The following is an 18,516-nucleotide window of genomic DNA, read 5'->3' on the forward strand; positions in this document are numbered from 1 at the left end:
TAGTCTTAGTCTCAGAAGAGAGTGCGTCTCAGTGAGTCTCTGTTTCCTTCTGTTCGAGAGTTTTGCCGTTCCTCCTCATTGACTGTTATTCATGGATTTGATGTGAGTCTGTTACTGAACTGTTTATGATACTGGACTTTGTTATTGGATTATCCCTGGACTAAAAACTGACTGATCTTACCTGTGAATGACTTTGGACTGCTTGTTTGAACTTTGCTTAAACCTTTATTGAAAGTAAAACGCTACATTTACTGTACAGTGTATCTGTGTGCTGTGTGTGTATTATTCAACACTTCTCTCACTACGTCTCCCTGTATGCGTTCATTCTCCTAACGGGGAATTACCTCAACAGGTACAATAAGCAACCAAATCATACTAGTCACCAATGCGGAATTGTATTCAGCAGATAAATTCTCATTGTGCCCAGAGAGAAATATCTGCCTCTACATAGGATCAAATTCACAGCCTCCTGATTGTGAGGCAAGAGCTTCACCTCTAGGCCACTGCACCACTATTTGTATGGTAGATCCTCCTTGTATGAACTTAATTCAAATACTTGATCACATTTGGGCAAGATCAGAGTTATAATAGCACGATCAGACAAAAGAAGAAATGGGATTGAACGGGTAAATTTATTGGCAGAAGACTAGGTAAATGTTCCCATCTGGAGTAGCAACATCTAACTTCTTTCTAATATACAAGCAGTAACCATTTACTCCTACGTAGGAAACTTCAGGTGCTGCACCTGGATCATAACACTGGAAAACCTATCATCCCCCATCTCTGTTTGTCAGTGAAATTTTCCAGCAATGTACGCTCTGTCTCCCTCCTTCTCCCACTCCTACACTGCTTGAAAACCTGGGTTCAAGTCCACTCAGCCCACAGAAATCCCTTTAGGCTTGTTATGTTTTTCTCAGCCCAGCGTACCTCCCAGGACAGCTGTTGTGGGGGAAATAGGAAGAGAGATTGCTGTGAACATCTCTTGTGCGAAAGGAAGGATAGACAAGCCAATGCACAAATCCAGGCATCCAAATCAGTGAATCAACCTATACATTTATTTAGGATTTATCTAGCACCGGGCTTAGGGCAGCGTGAAAACAAGCAAAAACCGAGCATTTCATTCCCACCACCGCTGAATAAAAACAACCCTTTGCAAAACGAGACCAAGGAGCCTTTATAGAATTTATAGAATTCTTTTCAAATCGGACATCATCTAATTTGACCACCAAATGGATTCATCTTGATGTCAGTTCCCATTTCAAACCAGGATTAGATATTATATGTCCTCTGCATCTGAAATGTCAGAAATAAGGCAGGCAAGCCCACCTTTGGGTGAAGCGGTACCACACCTGGAATCGAGTCCATGCCCATCTATACATAAACCTTCCTTTGTACACCAAGCAATTTGAAAACCACATCATAGCACGTTTTATAAAAAGCAGCAGTTTTTTTTCCCCTCCTAAATTTCTGCTTATGAAACAGCCTTGACAGCTTTGCAGCCTACTATTGTTTTAAATACTTGACCCATTCATTCAAGGAAAGCCCATGAAAAAAATGACTATGCTATAATCTGCGATTTGACAGCCTATATTTTCCTGATTGTAAATTACCTTAAGATCAAGGGTATTAACGTTTTTGCTTCTTCTTCTTTTTAACTAAACAAATTTCAGTTTCTAGGCTTTGTGGTTATTAACCTTCATTTCTCTTCCTCCTTCAAAATGCCTGAGTAAGTATTCCTTTTCAATATTTTTACCATATGGATTTATTCCCCTCAAAATAATAAAAAGGCCTTCTTCCATCTTTCCTCTCTTGAATTGCTACCTACCTCTGTCGTAGCCATACCCTGGGGTGATCCTGTTCGTGGCAAAGCAGAGCCTCTCTTTCTCAAATTTATATACACTTTGGAATTTCTTCTGGAGAAAAAGCAGGACCGGAGTACTGAACAAAAACTTTTCAGCAGTAAGTAAAATGAGAGCAAAAAGAACAGCCTTGAAAAGTACATTTTTGTTTGTAGAGGTCTGTGAAACCTTTGTTTTGCTCTATAGTAGGTCTTTGACTTCAGCCAAAAGAATAACCTAGAAAACAAATGGATCTAAGACATGGACATACTGCATAACTGTGTTGGAATTTCCTTTTGGCACATTCATACAACCAACTGGGCTTAGTCAATTATCTGGAATATCACCCACCTCGGTGCTATCATTTGTCTTAGTTTCCATTTCAGACCAAAATTAGATGATATGTAGATTGTACAATATGTGATCTGTATGCTTCTTTCTCCTTCACCGTCTCCTCCTTCCTTGTCTCCTTCTCCGCCTTTTTTCCTTCTCTTTCTTTTCCTCCTCCTCCTCTTCTCTTCCTCCTCCTCTGTTAAAGGACTGTATCTCTAATCCCCAAACAATTTTAATCCACCCAGGTCTTTTATTACCTTCGTGTCTGGCAAGAACATTACCATTAACCCCTGAAGAGATACTCTTCTGTTCACTAAGGGCAAAAGAAAAATATATGTTGCTCATGGAGGCTTCTCTGAGGTACAGATCTCTGTTGTAGGATGTCTCTTAGGATGCATCTCCAACTACATTAAAAGTAAAGTTCCCCACTGAATTTAATTCGGTTCCTGGTGATTTCATGTACACATCTGGGTAGTTTTCTTAACAACAACATGGAAATAGCTTGCCAGTTTTCTGCCTTCCGAAATGTTTGTCCAATTTCCGAGTCTAGCCTACAACCTTGGAATTCCACAGATTGTTTTGTACCTAAGTGCAAGGCTACTAAGCTTCCAAGAGCTCTGATCAGCTAGGTGCTATGGATGTAAGATTGCAGACTTTATTTGTATATTTAGTAGACATCTATGTACCTTTTCATCTAATTATGGATAGGATTTCATTTAGAGTAAAATGTAAGCAACTTAAAAATACAACAGAACGTTGAAAAGTAGGGCATTGGAATATGTCTTTGGGATTGGTTCTTTGGTGACTTTGTTCTTTGTCAGAGTTATTTGTTGCTAGAACTGACTGCCCTGTTCTGTTCTTACAGGGGTCCTCAAACTTGACAGCTTTAAGACTTGTGGACTTCAACTCCCAGAATTCCTCCTCCAATCACGTTAGCTCAGGAATTCTGGGAGTTGAAGTCCACAAGTCTTAAACTTGCCAAGTTTGAAGACCCTTGATCTACCAGATAAAGAAACAGCAGTTGATTCAATAGAGGACAGAACAATTGTCAACACCATCTTTCATCCTCCTTAAGGCGTTTAATAAGGGCTTCCTCTTGATTCCAAAGACACAAGAAACACACACAAGAATCTTTTGGAGGAAAGAAAGTCCCGCCTTAGCCATGAAAGCTGATTGGACAACCTTGGGCCAATCACCAGGAGACTGTGAATTCTAGTCCCGCCTTTGGTATGAAAACTGGTGAGGTGACTTTGGGCCAATCACCAGGAGACTGTGAGCTCTAATACCACTTTAGGCATGAAAGTCAACTGGATGACCTTGAGTCAATCACAAAGAGACTGTGAGTTCTAGCCCTGATTTAGGCATGAAAGCCAGTTGGGTGACTTTGGGACAGTCCCTCTCTCTTAGCCCAGCCCACCTCACAGGGCTGTTGTTCTAGGGAAAATAGGAGGTGGAAGGTGTGTTGGATATGTTTGCCACCTTGAGCTCTTTGTGAAAAGAATAATGGCAGGAAATAAATAGATAATCAATTAATAGATAGATAGATATCAATTCATAGATAGATTAACACTTAATCAGTGGAACAACTTGCCTCCAGAAGTTGTAAATTCTCCAACACTGGAAGTTTTTAAGAAGAGATTTGTCTGAAGTGGTGTAGGGTTTCCTGCCTAGGCAGGGGGTTGGACTAGAAGAGCTCCAAGGTCCCTTCCAACTCTGTTATTCTATTCTATTCTATATCCCCACTGACCTATGTAGGAAGTTACCTCTCTTAGAAAAATGAAATACCCCTGGAAATATTAAAAAGGTAGAATATTTCCCTAAAAGGGAAGTAGAAACTCAGAGAGGCAGAAGCTCATCCCCACCTTTGTTAATGGGTAGGCCATTAAGGCCTGGGCCCGAGTATTCTACATAACAAAGGCCTCTACCCATCTCACCACATGGCCTGGGAAGATTGCATCAGCCAGCACTCAGGTAAAGCCATGTTGTCCAGACAAAAGCCTACAAAGTTAGCTTAGATCCCCCATCCCTGGGAGTCTGACAGCCAATGGGATGCATTTCATCCACAGGAACGGGAAATACTACGGTGGGGCCCAACAGAGGATTTAAAACTGAGGGTCTCTCAGCATCTCAGCCCTTCTTTTCTTCACCCAACATCTTGAAGCGTGTGATCGTCCTTTTCACTTTGGCGCTCTAAGCCATGTGGTCCTGTCCACCATTAAGCCATCTTTTCAAACAGCCTCCATGTTTCCAGTGTCTTTTTCCCCACTTGGAACTGAACCCAGAAGGATATTTCTTCTAACATTTACCTACAATGATAGTAAAATCCTAGAAACATGAAAGGGTTTTTCCAAGAATCAAGTGCTCAAGATCCAGGGGCAAAAGAAATCCACACAGAATATTTGAAGTCATCCTGGCAAGAATCGGAATCCGCAGCCTCTTGTTTTATCGGAAAGGGAGTGATTATCCTTTCTCTGCAAATACCAGTGTTATTTGTTTTGCTTTGTGAAAGACAAACCTCTTCAGTAGATTAACCCAGATGATTACAGCTCCCATAGCATCTAGCCAAAATGCCCAACAAGTACTGAAATAGTTATATATTACATTTCCTTTCATTTGCATGGTTCAGGGAATAGAAGGCACTCAAATAATGAGAGAATGAAATGGCTTTATTTCTGTTTAAATGCTGCTGTATCTTCAAGGCAGCTATTAACTTCTCTTGAATCCTTGTTCCCCAGAATTCCCATATCCTATTTTTGATGTCTGTCTATAGGTTTGTTTCTAATGTATCCTTCACTTCCTGGCACCATGTTCAAAACAGTAACTATTAGAAAAGCAACTGCTGCAAACTCCAAGTAGACATTAGGAAGGGCATCTGGCCAGTAAACACTCAGCTCCATCCAATCACCCCAATTCTGTCCCAAATTAAGGGATTACAGGATCGTAAAAAGGGAGTTTATTGTAGCCTAAGAATGAACTCCATTTTGAGCTGAAATCTGTTTCAGATTTGCTATTAAGTTACCAAGTTATTTTGACATTGAAACACAACCCATAACCTGGTTAGGCATTGATGGAATGAAATGATCTTTCCATTGAGAGGCCTTTATTACCTTTGCTTTGGTTGTCATGTATAAAGCTAATTAAGTAAAATAAATAACTGTCCTGATAAATTTAATGAGAATATGGTAGACCTAAAAGGGAATTCACCTTTGAAGATCTGTTCCATTCTAAAAATTCGAATCATTTTCCAAAACTGTTGAGTTTAATGGTATTCCCATTACATCACAGGTGGGATTCTACTGGTTCGGGCTGGTTTGGACGAACCGGTAGCTCCAATGATCAGCTGTTGGGCCCACTCACCCACTCCGGCTCTAGTCTGTGGTTTATATCCTGGTTTTCAAGCTCAGTTGATTCGTGTTGCACAGAGGATTGCCGCGCATCAACTGTTTAACACAGAGAGATTGCTGGAGAAGGTCAGTAGAAAACACTCTGCATGTGGGGACTTCCGGTTTGCAGGTTTCGGCAGCGGCAGGGATTCGCGATACTGCGCGATCCCTGCTGCGTTCGCCGTCAAGGTTCCCCCGATCCGTTTGGATCTGGGGGATATAGCTGCCCCGTAGAGGCAGCTAAGGACAGGGGGGAGCCAGACAGGGATTTGGGGGCATCGCAGACCCCCTCCCCAGCCGGCAAAACCCCCTTTTCCCAAGACGGACGAGCGGCGGTCAGTAATGGCCGCCACAAAGAAATCTACAGCCGGACAAGCAGGTGCAGGAGGGAGAAAGCTGGAAGAGTAATGAAAGTTGCTTTCAACTGGGACAAGGCAAGAGAAAGTGCCCTGAATCTTGAAGGCTGCTAAGGATACATTGTTCCTAGTAAGAGTTACGAGCTGCGAACATTCTAAAAGGGAAAGTTTTTTTTTTTCTTTCGTTTCACTCTCCTTCCTAATGTGACAGCAGCTTTTTGGCTGTGAGTGGGAAGGGAGAGGGGGGAAAAAATTTGGAGCAATTGAAAATAAGGAGAAGATTGCCTAGATTTTTAAAGAGTTACTAAACATCAACAAGACTTCTAAAATATATATTTTAAAGGGAATTTTGTGACTAAACTTTAACCCCAGAAAGAGAAAGTGAAGAAGGAGAAAGTATTTAAAAGAAACAGCCTGTTTGGATTGTTTGGTGATTTTGGAACTTCTGAGAACTATTTCTGATTAAAAGCACTCAGGTGGTTGTTTGGGAAAACTTTTTCTCTGCACAATGGCATCACTTGTGGATGGACTGAAACTTGTATACCAAAAATATGAAAAAGAAAAGCAAGAAGGGAAAGATGTCCTTGGCACTCTTTTTCAATTTTTAGAAATGGCGGTTTGTACTTATGTAAAGCTGAATGAGCAACAGGATGATGGGGACAAAGAAGAAGCCATCTTTGATGAACAAATAACTTTGGTCGGAAAAGGGAAAAAGAAAGAGAAAAAGGAAAAGAAGACTTTAAGATCTGGAAAAGCAACCCAAGAAGAAGAATAAGGTGAAAGGGGACATTAAGGAAACAACAGAAAGGGGGAAAGCAGAATAAAAGGGAGGTGGAGAGACAAGGGGGTAAAGAGGACAAGGAGAAGAAGAAGCAAGGGAGAAAGGAAGGGATGAGAAGCCTTAATGGTGGGGAGCAAGTTGTAAAGAAGCAAAAGTTTTTTAGAGATAATGGATAAATTTTATTGAAAAGGGGATTCTAGAAAGGTACATAAGATTGCATTTCTATATTTGTATTTAGAAATAACCATAGAAAATTAGAAATAATATGTAATTTAAAATGCGATAAAATATTTAGTATAATCTAGTGAAATTTTTGTTAAGAGAAGGGGAGTACTGTAATGGAACAATGATTTAAGATATGTGATGTGGGGGGGGGAATAATTTTGGAAAGCATAAGTGTTCCCACAAAGGCATGATATTTAACTGAAATGGGTAAAATGTTTAAGATATAAATGATTGTTAATATTAATGATTAGACTATGTTATTCTAGTGAAACTTTTTGTGAAATGAGAGATTTGAAGTAGGAGAAAGGGGAACATTGTAATGAAATAATGATTTATAATATGTGACGTGGGGGGGAATAACTATGGGAAATAGGTGCTCCCATAAAAGTATGTGATTTAACTGAAAAATAATGTGTTAAATGTTTAAGACATAAATGAATATCAATATTAATGAATAGATTTGTATTGGTTTTGATAATACTGTATAATTTTAGAATGTACCAGACAGAATCCCAATGTAAGTTATGTGTTTTATATTAAGTATTATAAATATAGGGGAAAGAGATAAAGGCATCATACTCCATTTAGTGTACAGGAGAAGTTTTTTTCAAAGAAGAAAGATAAATGGATAGCTGGAAATAGAACAGACAAAGAATAATAAATATTATGATTCGAATTGAGAGGAGATAAATAAAATAAAATTGAGAAAATTTAAAAGAGAGGAGAAGTTATATAGAAAATTGAAAATGTTAACAAGATATGGAATGGTATATAAAATGAATATGAATTTGAATTTGTGTCTGTATCAAGAGTTTTAACCCGGGACTAAGCAACTTTCAGAAAAGAGATTTTTTATGCTTTTATGTTTTGTGTTTCTGTGTATTTATGTTTTGTATGTCTTTAAAAATTAATAAAATTTGTTCAAAAAGAAAGAAAGAAAACACTCTGCACGTGCACGAAGCATGCGTTTGATGCACTCACAAAATTGGTTGTTAAACCAATTGAATCACACCCCTACATCACATGCAAAAGAAGGATCTGACCTGCTCATAATACACCCAGCAACTGTTTGAAAATGAACTTCGCTGATCAAAACAGAGGCGATACACCAAGGACACAACATACCAATTTTCTCAGAGGTAGAGTTTGGACAGGTTATGCTATAAACATTCAAGACGGCAATCGCAATGGTGCAATCAAAGCTCCACCTGTGGATGCGTATATCTTGACTTTTTGCCCATACCCTTTGGACACTGTCACAGAAAAAGAAACCAAAGAGGAGAAAAAGTTTTTAAATAAAATAAATAAAATTAAATTAAAAGCAAATTACAACTTAATTATTAAGTGACTTTTAAAAAACTATACAGGAACACCTATGTGAAAGAAAGAAAACAAAGAAAAAAGGAAGGAAGGAAGGAAGGAAGGAAGGAAGGAAGGAAGGAAGGAAGGAAGGAAGGAAGGAAGGAAGGAAGGAAGGAAGGAAGGAAGGATTATTGAAATTACATAACTTTCTTTAATTTCATAGTTATTCAGTTTTTAGATTATATTGTCCAGTTGGGCATCGGGAGAAATAAGACATTTTAAATCACTACCTTCAGCATTTTGGATCATTTTTAATTTGATTTGATTTGATTTGATTTGTAAAACAAATAAGTGAATTAAACAAGCAAAACATTCAAAAAAAAGTCAAACAGAAAAGCATTTCCAAAGTTGCTGTTGTAATTTACTTACTGAGATGGTGATGATGGTTACAAAAATGTGAAATGGTATTTTTTGCCTTTGAGGTTTTTATTTCACAAGGGGTTGACAATTAATTGCGCAGAAGCTTTCGTGCTTCTGTCAAGTATCTGCAATCTTGCATTCTACTTCCCAGTGTCCCAACCTAGAAAAATATGACTGACTTGTCAGAATGTGACCTCCATCTGCAAATGATTGATTAAATCCAGTTAAAGTGTGCACGAACCAACATTTGTCTTGAACTTTCCCAACCTTTAAATGTGATTCTCACTATTTATTTATTCATTTGATTTTCATCTGTATCTTGTCCTTCATTCAAGAGGCAAAGCAAGTCATGTATAGTCTTGTTCTCTCCTTGTCACCCCACAACAGCCATCCTTGGTTGCGCTGAAAGAGTCTTACTTTCTTAAGTCTGTGTCTGTCTTGTTGGTTTGATTCTGCAACATAGACTTCACAGAGTAATTAGGACTGCAGAAAAAACAATTACTACCAACCTGCCTCCCATGGAGGACCTGTATACTGCAGGAGTCAAAAAGAGGGCTGTGAAAATATTTACAGACCCCTCACATCCCGGTCATAAACTGTTTCAACTCCTTCCCTCAAAACGATGTTATAGAGCACTGCACATCAGAACAAAGAGACACAAGAACAGTTTTTCCCCGAACGCCATCACTCTGCTAAACAAATAATTCCCTCAACCCTGTTCAACTATTACAAAGCCTGCACTACTATTACTGTTAATCTCCTCATCACTCCTTATCACCCATCCCCTCCCACTTGTGACTGTATGACTGTAACTTCGTTGCTTGTATCTGTTGGAAGAATTATCCTTCTGGGTTCAGTTCCAAGTGGAGAAAAAGACACTAAAAACATGGAGGCTGTTTGGAAAGATGGTTTAATGGTGGACAGGACCACATGGCTTGGAGCTCCAAAGTGGAAAGGACAATCACGTGCTTCAAGATTTTGGGTGAAGGAAAAGAAGGGTCAAAATGCTGAGAGACCCTTAATTTTATACCTTCTGTTGGGCCCCACCGTAGTGTTTCCTGTTCCTGTTTAAGAAAGGTAAGAAAGGTATCCCCATTGGCTGTCAGACTCCCAGGGATGGGGGTCTTAGATAACTTTGTAGGCTTTGTCTGGATCACATTGCTTCACCTGGGCGCTGGCTGATGCAATCTTCCCAGGCCATGTGGTGAGATTGATAGAGGTCTTTGTTATGTAGAATACTCTGGTCCAGGCTTAATGGCCTGCCCATTAACAAAGGTGGGGATGAGCTTTGAGTTTCTACTTCTCTTTTTAGGGAAAATATTCTGCCTTTTTTAGTATATCCTAAAATATTTCATTTTCCTAGGAGAGGGATGGGTTTTAACTTCCAATAGTCACATTAAGCCATAACACGGTTTGTTCAGTGGAGCACAGCATGACACATGAGCAGTGCAATTAAGTGTTGTTAACTTGGGTTTAATGGGTCCAGTTTTTGTATGAGGTTCTCCCTGGAATCATCAACTTTTTCCTGGTTAGCAAAGGGGCAGGAAATGAGGATTTCAGCCAAAACGAGGTGGCTAAAATCAACAAAATTAGCAACCTCATTGCTACATCAGACAGTGTTTCAATGTGGCTGGATTCCTTTTGGCAAAACATGGGTTAAATTTTAAAATGCCCACAGATACAGGTGGACTTGATCTCTGATGCCTTGAGGAATGCTTTTCACTTCATATTTCTTTATTTAACAACCAAAAAAAAACCCAAAAAACCCTATTACACCATAGAAGCTAATTTTAACAATCTGGAGGTAAACATGTTGCAAAATTGGTTTTGGTATTGGGGTTTTATATTGGTAAGCCATCAGGGACCATCATGATGAGTGAGTTGGGCAGGGGGTTGGACTAGATGACCTACAAGGTCCCTTCCAACTGCCTTAATCTGAATTATTAATTCATCATCATTGTAGGTCTTAGGTCTTTTAGTTAGGACCTGATCTGTTAGTTTATACCAGTCCCAGACTGTACCAGTCCCAGAATCAAATTGGAGATTTAACAAGAAAAACAACAACGTCCCGCTACAAAAACTTCTATTATTGACTATCACAAGAGACCAAATATTTCTGTCGTCCAAGCAGTTCTCCTGATTTGCATGCTATCTATCCAATACAGGTGTGCAACCATTTTTAGCACAACATATCTTAGTTTATTTAATTTGAAGGTGGCTTTGTCAGCATCTGTAATGTATTTATATTACAGGTTTTTTTTATTCTAGGGTGGCTCTGTATGTGTTTTTGCATGTTTCTGTGTGTTTTAAGGGAGCAAGAATAAAGGTTGATTGACAGTTCAGATCCATTGGTGCGTTTTTCCCGTTTCCAAAAAATGCAATTATCTATGATTCATCAATCAGTGTTTATGTAATTGCTAACCTGTTAGGTCTCATTCTCCTGGAAGTGGGGCAACAGTGCCCTCTATGGACAGAAACCATCAGTTGCATCTGGTTAGACCTAAGGTGTTGAACGAAGTAGAGTGTTAGGAGAATTCAAGCACATTTCATCCTTAGCCACTCCTAAACTCTTTCCCCAAGTAAACAAAAATGCACTTGGATGTAATGGGTAATACAGTCTTCCTGTGATGTCAAGAACATCATATTGGACCACTCCTTTCTTCTGCAGCTTGTGTAAAATAGACTTCTCTCACATGGTGTCCTCCAAATTACTTGGATTATTTCCCTGTTATCCAGCTGTAGAAAGTTAGCACCCACCCCTCTCCTAGCAGAATGAAATATTCTAGGAAATATTAAAAAGGCAGAATATTACACCTCCCTGCATGAGAAAAGGAGAAACATGCTCTTGGATAAGGTGACCAACTGTGTCCCTTAAGGAAGGACAGTCCTTCTTTTGTAAATTCTGTCCTCTCTTGAAAGGTGTCCTCCTACACATCCTCCTTTTTGATATTTGAAGACTAATCTGTAACTCTCCGTATTTGATCGATGCCGATCCGATCCGTTGTGTGTGATGTGACGTATCTGTATTTGACATGACGATTCGTCAAGGCTCGGTCCTACATATTGGCAAAAAAAAAAAAATCAGAAAATAAAATACAGGCTGAATAGTCAAGACCTTGTTGATGATCCAAACTCTGTCAAGGATCTTGGAGTACTCATCTCAAATGACCTAAGTGCTAGAGCCCACTGTAACTACATAGCTAAAAAGGCGTTAAGAGTTGCTAACCTAATCTTACGTAGCTTTTTCTCTGGTAATATTACACTACTAACTACAGCATACAAAACATTTGCTAGACCAATACTCGAATACAGCTCATCAGTCTGGAACCCACATTACGTATCTGATATTAATACAGTTGAGAAAGTCCAGAAATATTTCACAAGAAGAGTTCTCCACTCCTCTACTCGTTGCAGAATACCTTATGCCACCAAACTCGAAAATCTAGACCTAGAAAACCTAGAGCTACGGTGCCTTCGGTCCGATCTAAGCATAGTATATAAAATCATACATTGCAATGTCCTACCTGTCAATGAATACTTTAGCTTCAACAATAACAACACAAGAGCACACAATAGATACAATCTCAAGGTAAACCACACCAAACTTGATTGCAGGAAATACGACTTCAGCAACAGAGTGGTCAATGTCTGGAATACTCTACCTGACTCTGTGGTTTCTTCCCCAAACCCCAAAAACCTTAACTTTAGTGTCTACTATTGATCTTACTTCTTTCCTAAGAGGTCTGTAGGGGGTGTGCATAAGCATACCAACTTGCCTACCATCCCTGTTCTATTGTTTCTTTTTTTATTTTTCTTATATGTATCCATGTATTCGTTAATATGTTTTTACTTATACCTATTATCTTGTAAGCAATTGACAAAAATAAATAAATAAATAAAATAAAGACACAATTATGAGGCACATGTACTCCACATAGGAAAATTGTTTTGAGAGAATGCACCGTGCGCAAGTGGCTTTGGGTTTTTTTCTTTAATTTATTTGTGTCCTCCTTCTCATTGTAAAAAATTGGTCACCTTACTCTTGGGAAGCAACTCCCATCTTTGTTAATAGCCCCAGAAATACTGGGTCAAGACAAAAGATGTTTAACTCCAGGGTGACAGGATTAGCCCTCACTCAGATCCAAACAAGGACAAAGCCATTAAGCCATAATAGGAATTGCCCAAAGCTCCTTCATTACATCACCCAGCAAAATTCAACCAAGCCTGGGACTCAAGACAACCTATAAAGTTACCCCCTGCATGGTCCCATGCGGATCTGACAACCAATCAGGATGCATTTTATTACGTAGTGGGCTTCAGTAGGCAAGAACCAGACCAGCATAGCTGCAACAGCATTTATTGACTCAAAACTGGAACTGAGGAACTGCAGGCAATTGCCTCTGATTTATACTATAGGCCCATAGGGTCTTAACCAATCATAGAACTAAAAAAAGCCCGCCCAAATATAAATCTTCTAAATTTCCCTCCAAAACAGTTGGAGCTAACAGCTAGGGTCATCTAAAGATTAGTTTCACTTTAGCACAGTTAACAGTTAGGATCATCTAAATGGTACATAAAGGTTAGCTTCACTTTAGCACAGTTAACACAATCATATGCATTCAATACATAACACATTTCTTGCCACAGGAACAGGAAGCAAGTTCAAAGCCCAAGAGATGGTATAAATCTCTCTCCCTCTCTCACTCATGTGCTCCATTTTGCCCAGGATTCAAACCCATGTAGTCCTTTCCACCATTAAACCATCCTTCCAAGCCGTTTCCATGTTTCCAGTGTCTTTTCTTCCGCCTTGGAACTGAACCCAGGTGGACATTTCTTCCAACACAGCCATTAGTCATGCTAGGTAGGGATGAAAGTCAGGGTCATTTGGGAATTCCAAGATCATTCTCCAGAAATGTTTTTCATAGGGGGAAAAAACAAGAGGTCTGTTCAGCCTTTTTCCCATCTTTGAAAGAGAGATTGGTTGAGAAAAGTAGGTATGTCTAGTCTGACAAAGAGAAGGACTGGGGGTGATATGATAGCAGTCTTCCAGCACTTGGGATCGGAGTGGGCTCCTGGAGGTTCTCAGAGGTTCAGGAGAGCCCCTAGCTAAAATTCTGTGCAGTTCAGAGAACCCCCCCCCAATTCCATTCCTGGATGGCCCCACCTACCCTGCCCCACCCCTCCCAGGAGTCCCCACGTAGCCCATAAGTGCAGTGCGCACATGGAGGCTCAGGGAGAACAAAAAATGGGCCTTCTAAAAGTTTGGAAAGGCCAGAAATGGGCCCATTTCCAGCTTCCAGAGAGCCTCCGGAGCCTGGGGAGGCCGTTTTCGCCCTCCCGGAGGCTCGAGGAAAGCTTCCGTAGCCCAGGGAGGGCAAAAATGCCACCCCACCATGGTGCAGGAGTCCGATTAGGCCACACCCACCATAGCTACGCCTACCCAGCCTGTAGTGGCAAATAAGATCCTGTAGGTGGCGCAGGCAGCACCTTAACACCTATACGCCCGGGCCTCTTTATCTCACTCCCTGTCCCAGGCTGGTACAATGATCTCACCTAGTTCACATCAACAGGATGTTGCAGAGCTATCCCGAGCCGATATGTGATCTCACCTGGCTAAGATCATCATTATTCTTAAGGATTGGTTGGGGGTCTTCGCCAATCCTGATGCTGTATTTATGTTGCCTTTTGCTTCTTGTAAAAAATCATATAAAATGCAATAAAAACTGCCCAAGGGGCCAGTCTTCTTTGCACACTGAAATGATTGGTTATTGAACTCCCACGCCCAGCAACTGGGCAGAGAACCTGTTGCTAAAAATTTTAAAGCCCACCCCTGCTTAGGATGCTGTCCCAGAGCAGAATGGATTGATCTACTCTCCAAAGCACCTGAGGGAAGGACAAAAACTAATGGGTTCATTAAAGAGACATCTGACCTAGAACTAAGGAGGATTTTTTTCACCCTGGTTGTTAAGCAAATCACCATGGTTGTTAAGTGAATCGTCCAGCTGTTAAGTAAATACGATTTCCCCACTGACTTTGTTTATTGGAAGCTAGCTGAGAAAGTCACAAATGGTGATCCTGTGACCTTGGGATGCTACAACAATGTAAACATGGCCAAGCACTTGATTTTTTTTATCAAGTGGCCAACGAGGACTCTGTGACAGCCACGAAGTACAAAGACCAGTTGTAAGTCACTTTTTTTTTCCAGCAGTCAGAACTTCAAGCAGTCATTAAATGAATGGATGTAAATCCAGGACCGCTTTTACAGTATCACACATGTTGCTTTCGCCATCCGGAAATTATCTGTTCTTATTTACTTACTTAATATTGTTGCTGTTGTTGTGTTCAGAGTATTGCAGTGTAAATTCAGTGCCAGAAAAGTAAACACAGATGGCTGAGGCTTCATTTAACTTCTTTATAAACTTATATAGTGAATTTTACAATACCAGTTGTAGATTTCTCCAACATGGAGCAAACTCAAACGGAAGCATATTGCAAGTAACCTCAGCAAACATGTTACAAGTGCAGAGCAGAACAGCAACTCAACTTCAGCAGACAAAAATACAGACATCAGTTTCACTTTAGTTCAGCAGGCAAGCAAGACACACAGCAGAGGAGAGAAGCAGTTTCATTTTCAATAGACAGACTCAGAGCTCAACATAGCTCCAGAGCTGCAGAGCTTAATATAGAGTCATGCCCAGGCTACTTCTAGTTTCAGTTTCCAAACAGTCCTCATTGGTTGACTTAGTTGCTATGCTATTCATTGGCTGACCCTGTTACCATGCTCTATTCCAGTTCAGGAATACACTCTGACATGTTGTTAGTTGCGAAGTCATGTCTGACCCATCACATTCCTCCAGGCCTTCCTGTCCTCTACCATCTTCTGGAGTCCATTTAAGCTCACGCCAACTGCTTCAGTGACTCCATCCAGCCACCCTATACTTTGTCATCCCCTTCTTCTTTTGCCCTCAATCTTTTAACAGCATTAGGCTCTTCTCCAGTGAGTCCTTACTTCTTATTAGGTGGCAAAAGTATTTGAGTTTCATTACTTAATATATTTATAAAGAATATATCTGTCATCATAAATCCACCCAAGTGAACAACCAACTGATCCATCCATCCATCCATCCATCAATCCATCCATTCATTCTGCTTGCACATCTTTACTGCTGACTGAAATCTTTCATGTGTATCTCTTGACTCCTATTTGGTTCAGGCTTGTTTGTTTTGTCCTTTATTATCCAGAAAATACCACCCTAATTTATTAGCTGGACTATTTAAAAAAAAACAAACTCATCACAAAACAGTTTATAGAACAGCCGTGCCATTTTTTCTTATTCTTTGCCATTTTTAGAACTATATATGGGTGATGGAGGACAGCAATAACTGGGAAATAAATTCTGACTGTTGACAGAGAGATTCCTTTGTAAATCTTTAGGAAAAGTGACAAAATAGATGCACATACCCAGATATTTATTTGCTTAAAAACCAAAGCGGTGTTCATTTTTTTGCAGAGAGGCAACAATAAGATGGGTTAGATTCCCAAGACTGTTTAAGGTTTGTTTCCTATTTTTTAGAAGCCAAGATGGAAAAACACTAAAAAAAAAATTCCCATCATGCAGAATTAAGTGTACAGCTTTTATATTATGTTCTAATGTAAAACCTACTCTGAAAAGAACTAAAAAGACATTGGAGATGCAGCTGAGCTAACTGGCATCACAGACCATATCCAAGAGATGCCCATGGCATCTAATCCACTCGCCATGTTCTCTGCAAAATTCCAAGCTTTATTTCTCTATCTGTACTCCTTTCCTATTCATAGCACGGTGAAAAGTAGGCAGGTAAATGATATGAGCATAAATAAATTGTTTCTGCCGTATTACTTTATGCTTCTAAATACTCCTTTAATATCTATGTGTTCTCTAAAAATTTCTGCAGTTTTAGAAACAGAAATGCACACACATTTATTGCAATAATGATGGTAGCCACAGAGTGATGCCAGTCCTGATCTGGTCTAGGATACATTCACTCACTCACTCACTCACTCACTCACTCACTCACTCACTCATTCATTCATTCATTCATTCATTCATTCATTCATCTTCAAGACTGCCCATCACACAGAGAATCTTTGGGTGGTGTTATTCTCTCTATAGAAGTTCGTGGGAATGACTTTGGAAGACAGGAGGAAATGCTACAGACCGGGTAGCCATCAGGTAAAAGATATCTCAGCCCACAAAAATAGAAGGGTGTGGGAACTGTTTCAGAAGAGACTCTCCCTAGTTTTCTGGAAAGTAAAAGGAAAGGAGGGAAGAAATTAGTTTCAGATGTGCAGGATTCTGTTAATGTATCCTTATAATGAAGATAGAGCTAGTATTTATAAACGTGCTTCTTTGCTGACCCACCTCAAAGGGCTGACACAATCCTATTCCTCTGGCTTTAACAAAACTGAAAGGGGCCTTGGAGATCTTCTAGAGCAACCCCCTGCTCAAGCGGAGACCCTGTGTTAGATCGCGGGAAAAGAGACTCGAGACCAGTGTGACTTTTCAGCTCTTTATTTATTTCCTAAAATCCATCTTAACCGGTGAGCCGCGGCAGCCTCTTTTATTGACAGCTGCTCGCGGCTAGTGGCCAATGAGCGGCTCCTTGAATCTCCCGCCGTCCAGGCGGCCAATCGTAGGGTAGGGATACTGTCCAATCAAAATGGGGTATTTGGGCCATCAGTGAGTTGCCCTGGTGGGCCAATCAGATTACAGGATTTCAAGTATGTTAATACAGAACACCCTGTAACCATTCCAGACAAATGGCTGTCCAATCTCTTCTTAAAAACTTCCAGTGACCCATAACTCCCGAAGGCAAGCTGTTCCACTGATTAAATGTTCCCACCATCAGGAAACCTCTCCTTATTGTAGGTTGGATGTCCTTGATCAACCATCGCCTTGTTTACGGGTGTTGCTTTTGTTCCCCAACCGCTGCTAAGCACTCTGTGGTTTCTTAGCAAGCTGAGGGACTACAGAACCCACGCTCTGACTTCCCTTCCTCCAAGATTCTTTGCACTTTTGCAAAGGTTGCATTTCCTTTCCATTTTTATTTATTTTATTTATTTATTTTATTTTGTCAAGCGATTATAAGATAACAGGTATAAGGATAAACATAGTTATGAATACATGAAATGGATACATATAAGAAAAATAAAAGAAACAATAGGACAGGGACGGTAGGCATGTTGGTGCGCTTATGCACGCCCCCTAGAGACCTCTTAGGAAAGGGGTGAGGTCAATAGTAGACAGTCTAAGGTTAAAGTTTTTGGGGTTTGGGGAAGAAACCACAGAGTCAGGTAGAGCAGTGGCCCCCAACCTTTTTGTGCCACGGCCCGGTACCAGCATCACAAAATGATCCGCAGCCTGGTACCGGCATCAGCACGCATGACAAGGCAAGGCGAGCCGAGCGACCGGCCAGCCAGCTGTCCCCCGCTTCTCCCGCCACCTTCAACTCCTCCTTTGTACCTTTGTCGATGGGCTTCGCGGACGGCTGGGACGGCTTGGGACGGTCGCTCGGCTCGCCTTGCCTTGGGTGCTGAAAGAATCCTCACACCTTAGTTTCGTTCGAAGCCCCCCTTCGATGAAACTAAGGCACGAGGATTCCTTCAGGACCCAAATGCCGCTTTCCAACCGGAAAAGCTCACCCGGAAGCACTTTCTCGTCAAACAAGATGGCGGCGCCCAGCAAACCGGTGGCCGGTAGGAAATGTTCCACGGACCGGTACCGGTCCGCGGCCCGGTGGTTGGGGACCCCTGAGGTAGAGTATTCTAGACATTGACCACTCTGTTACTGAAGTCATATTTCCTGCAATCAAGTTTGGTGCGGTTTACCTCGAGTTTG

General features: G+C 40.6%; 1 protein-coding gene across 4 annotated transcripts in view; it reads right to left on the reverse strand.

Annotated features, from left to right (window-relative positions):
* Positions 1–8,810, reverse strand: part of SLCO1A2 (solute carrier organic anion transporter family member 1A2) — a 41,204-nt gene extending 32,394 nt beyond the window's left edge. Inside the window, exons 1-2 of one of the 4 annotated variants that reach the window (XM_087968762.1) lie at positions 8,648–8,793; positions 8,042–8,169 (exon numbers count right to left, since the gene is read on the reverse strand). Coding sequence is in view for 2 of the 4 variants with exons in the window: in XM_026678231.2 (XP_026534016.2) it covers positions 1,826–2,002 (177 nt within the window). In the remaining 2 variants the exon portion in view is untranslated. Of the gene's footprint in view, positions 1–1,825; positions 2,071–2,189; positions 2,324–8,041; positions 8,170–8,647 lie in introns of those variants that run through there. The other 3 variants (XM_026678233.2, XM_026678230.2, XM_026678231.2) reach the window with 3 other exon arrangements.
* Between the last annotated feature and the right edge of the window lie 9,706 nt (positions 8,811–18,516).

Source organism: Notechis scutatus, chromosome 6 (genome assembly GCF_049901735.1).
Source record: "Notechis scutatus isolate UNSWTSFEM ecotype Mainland chromosome 6, rNotScu1.2, whole genome shotgun sequence".
NCBI classification, from domain to species: Eukaryota; Metazoa; Chordata; class Lepidosauria; order Squamata; family Elapidae; genus Notechis; species Notechis scutatus.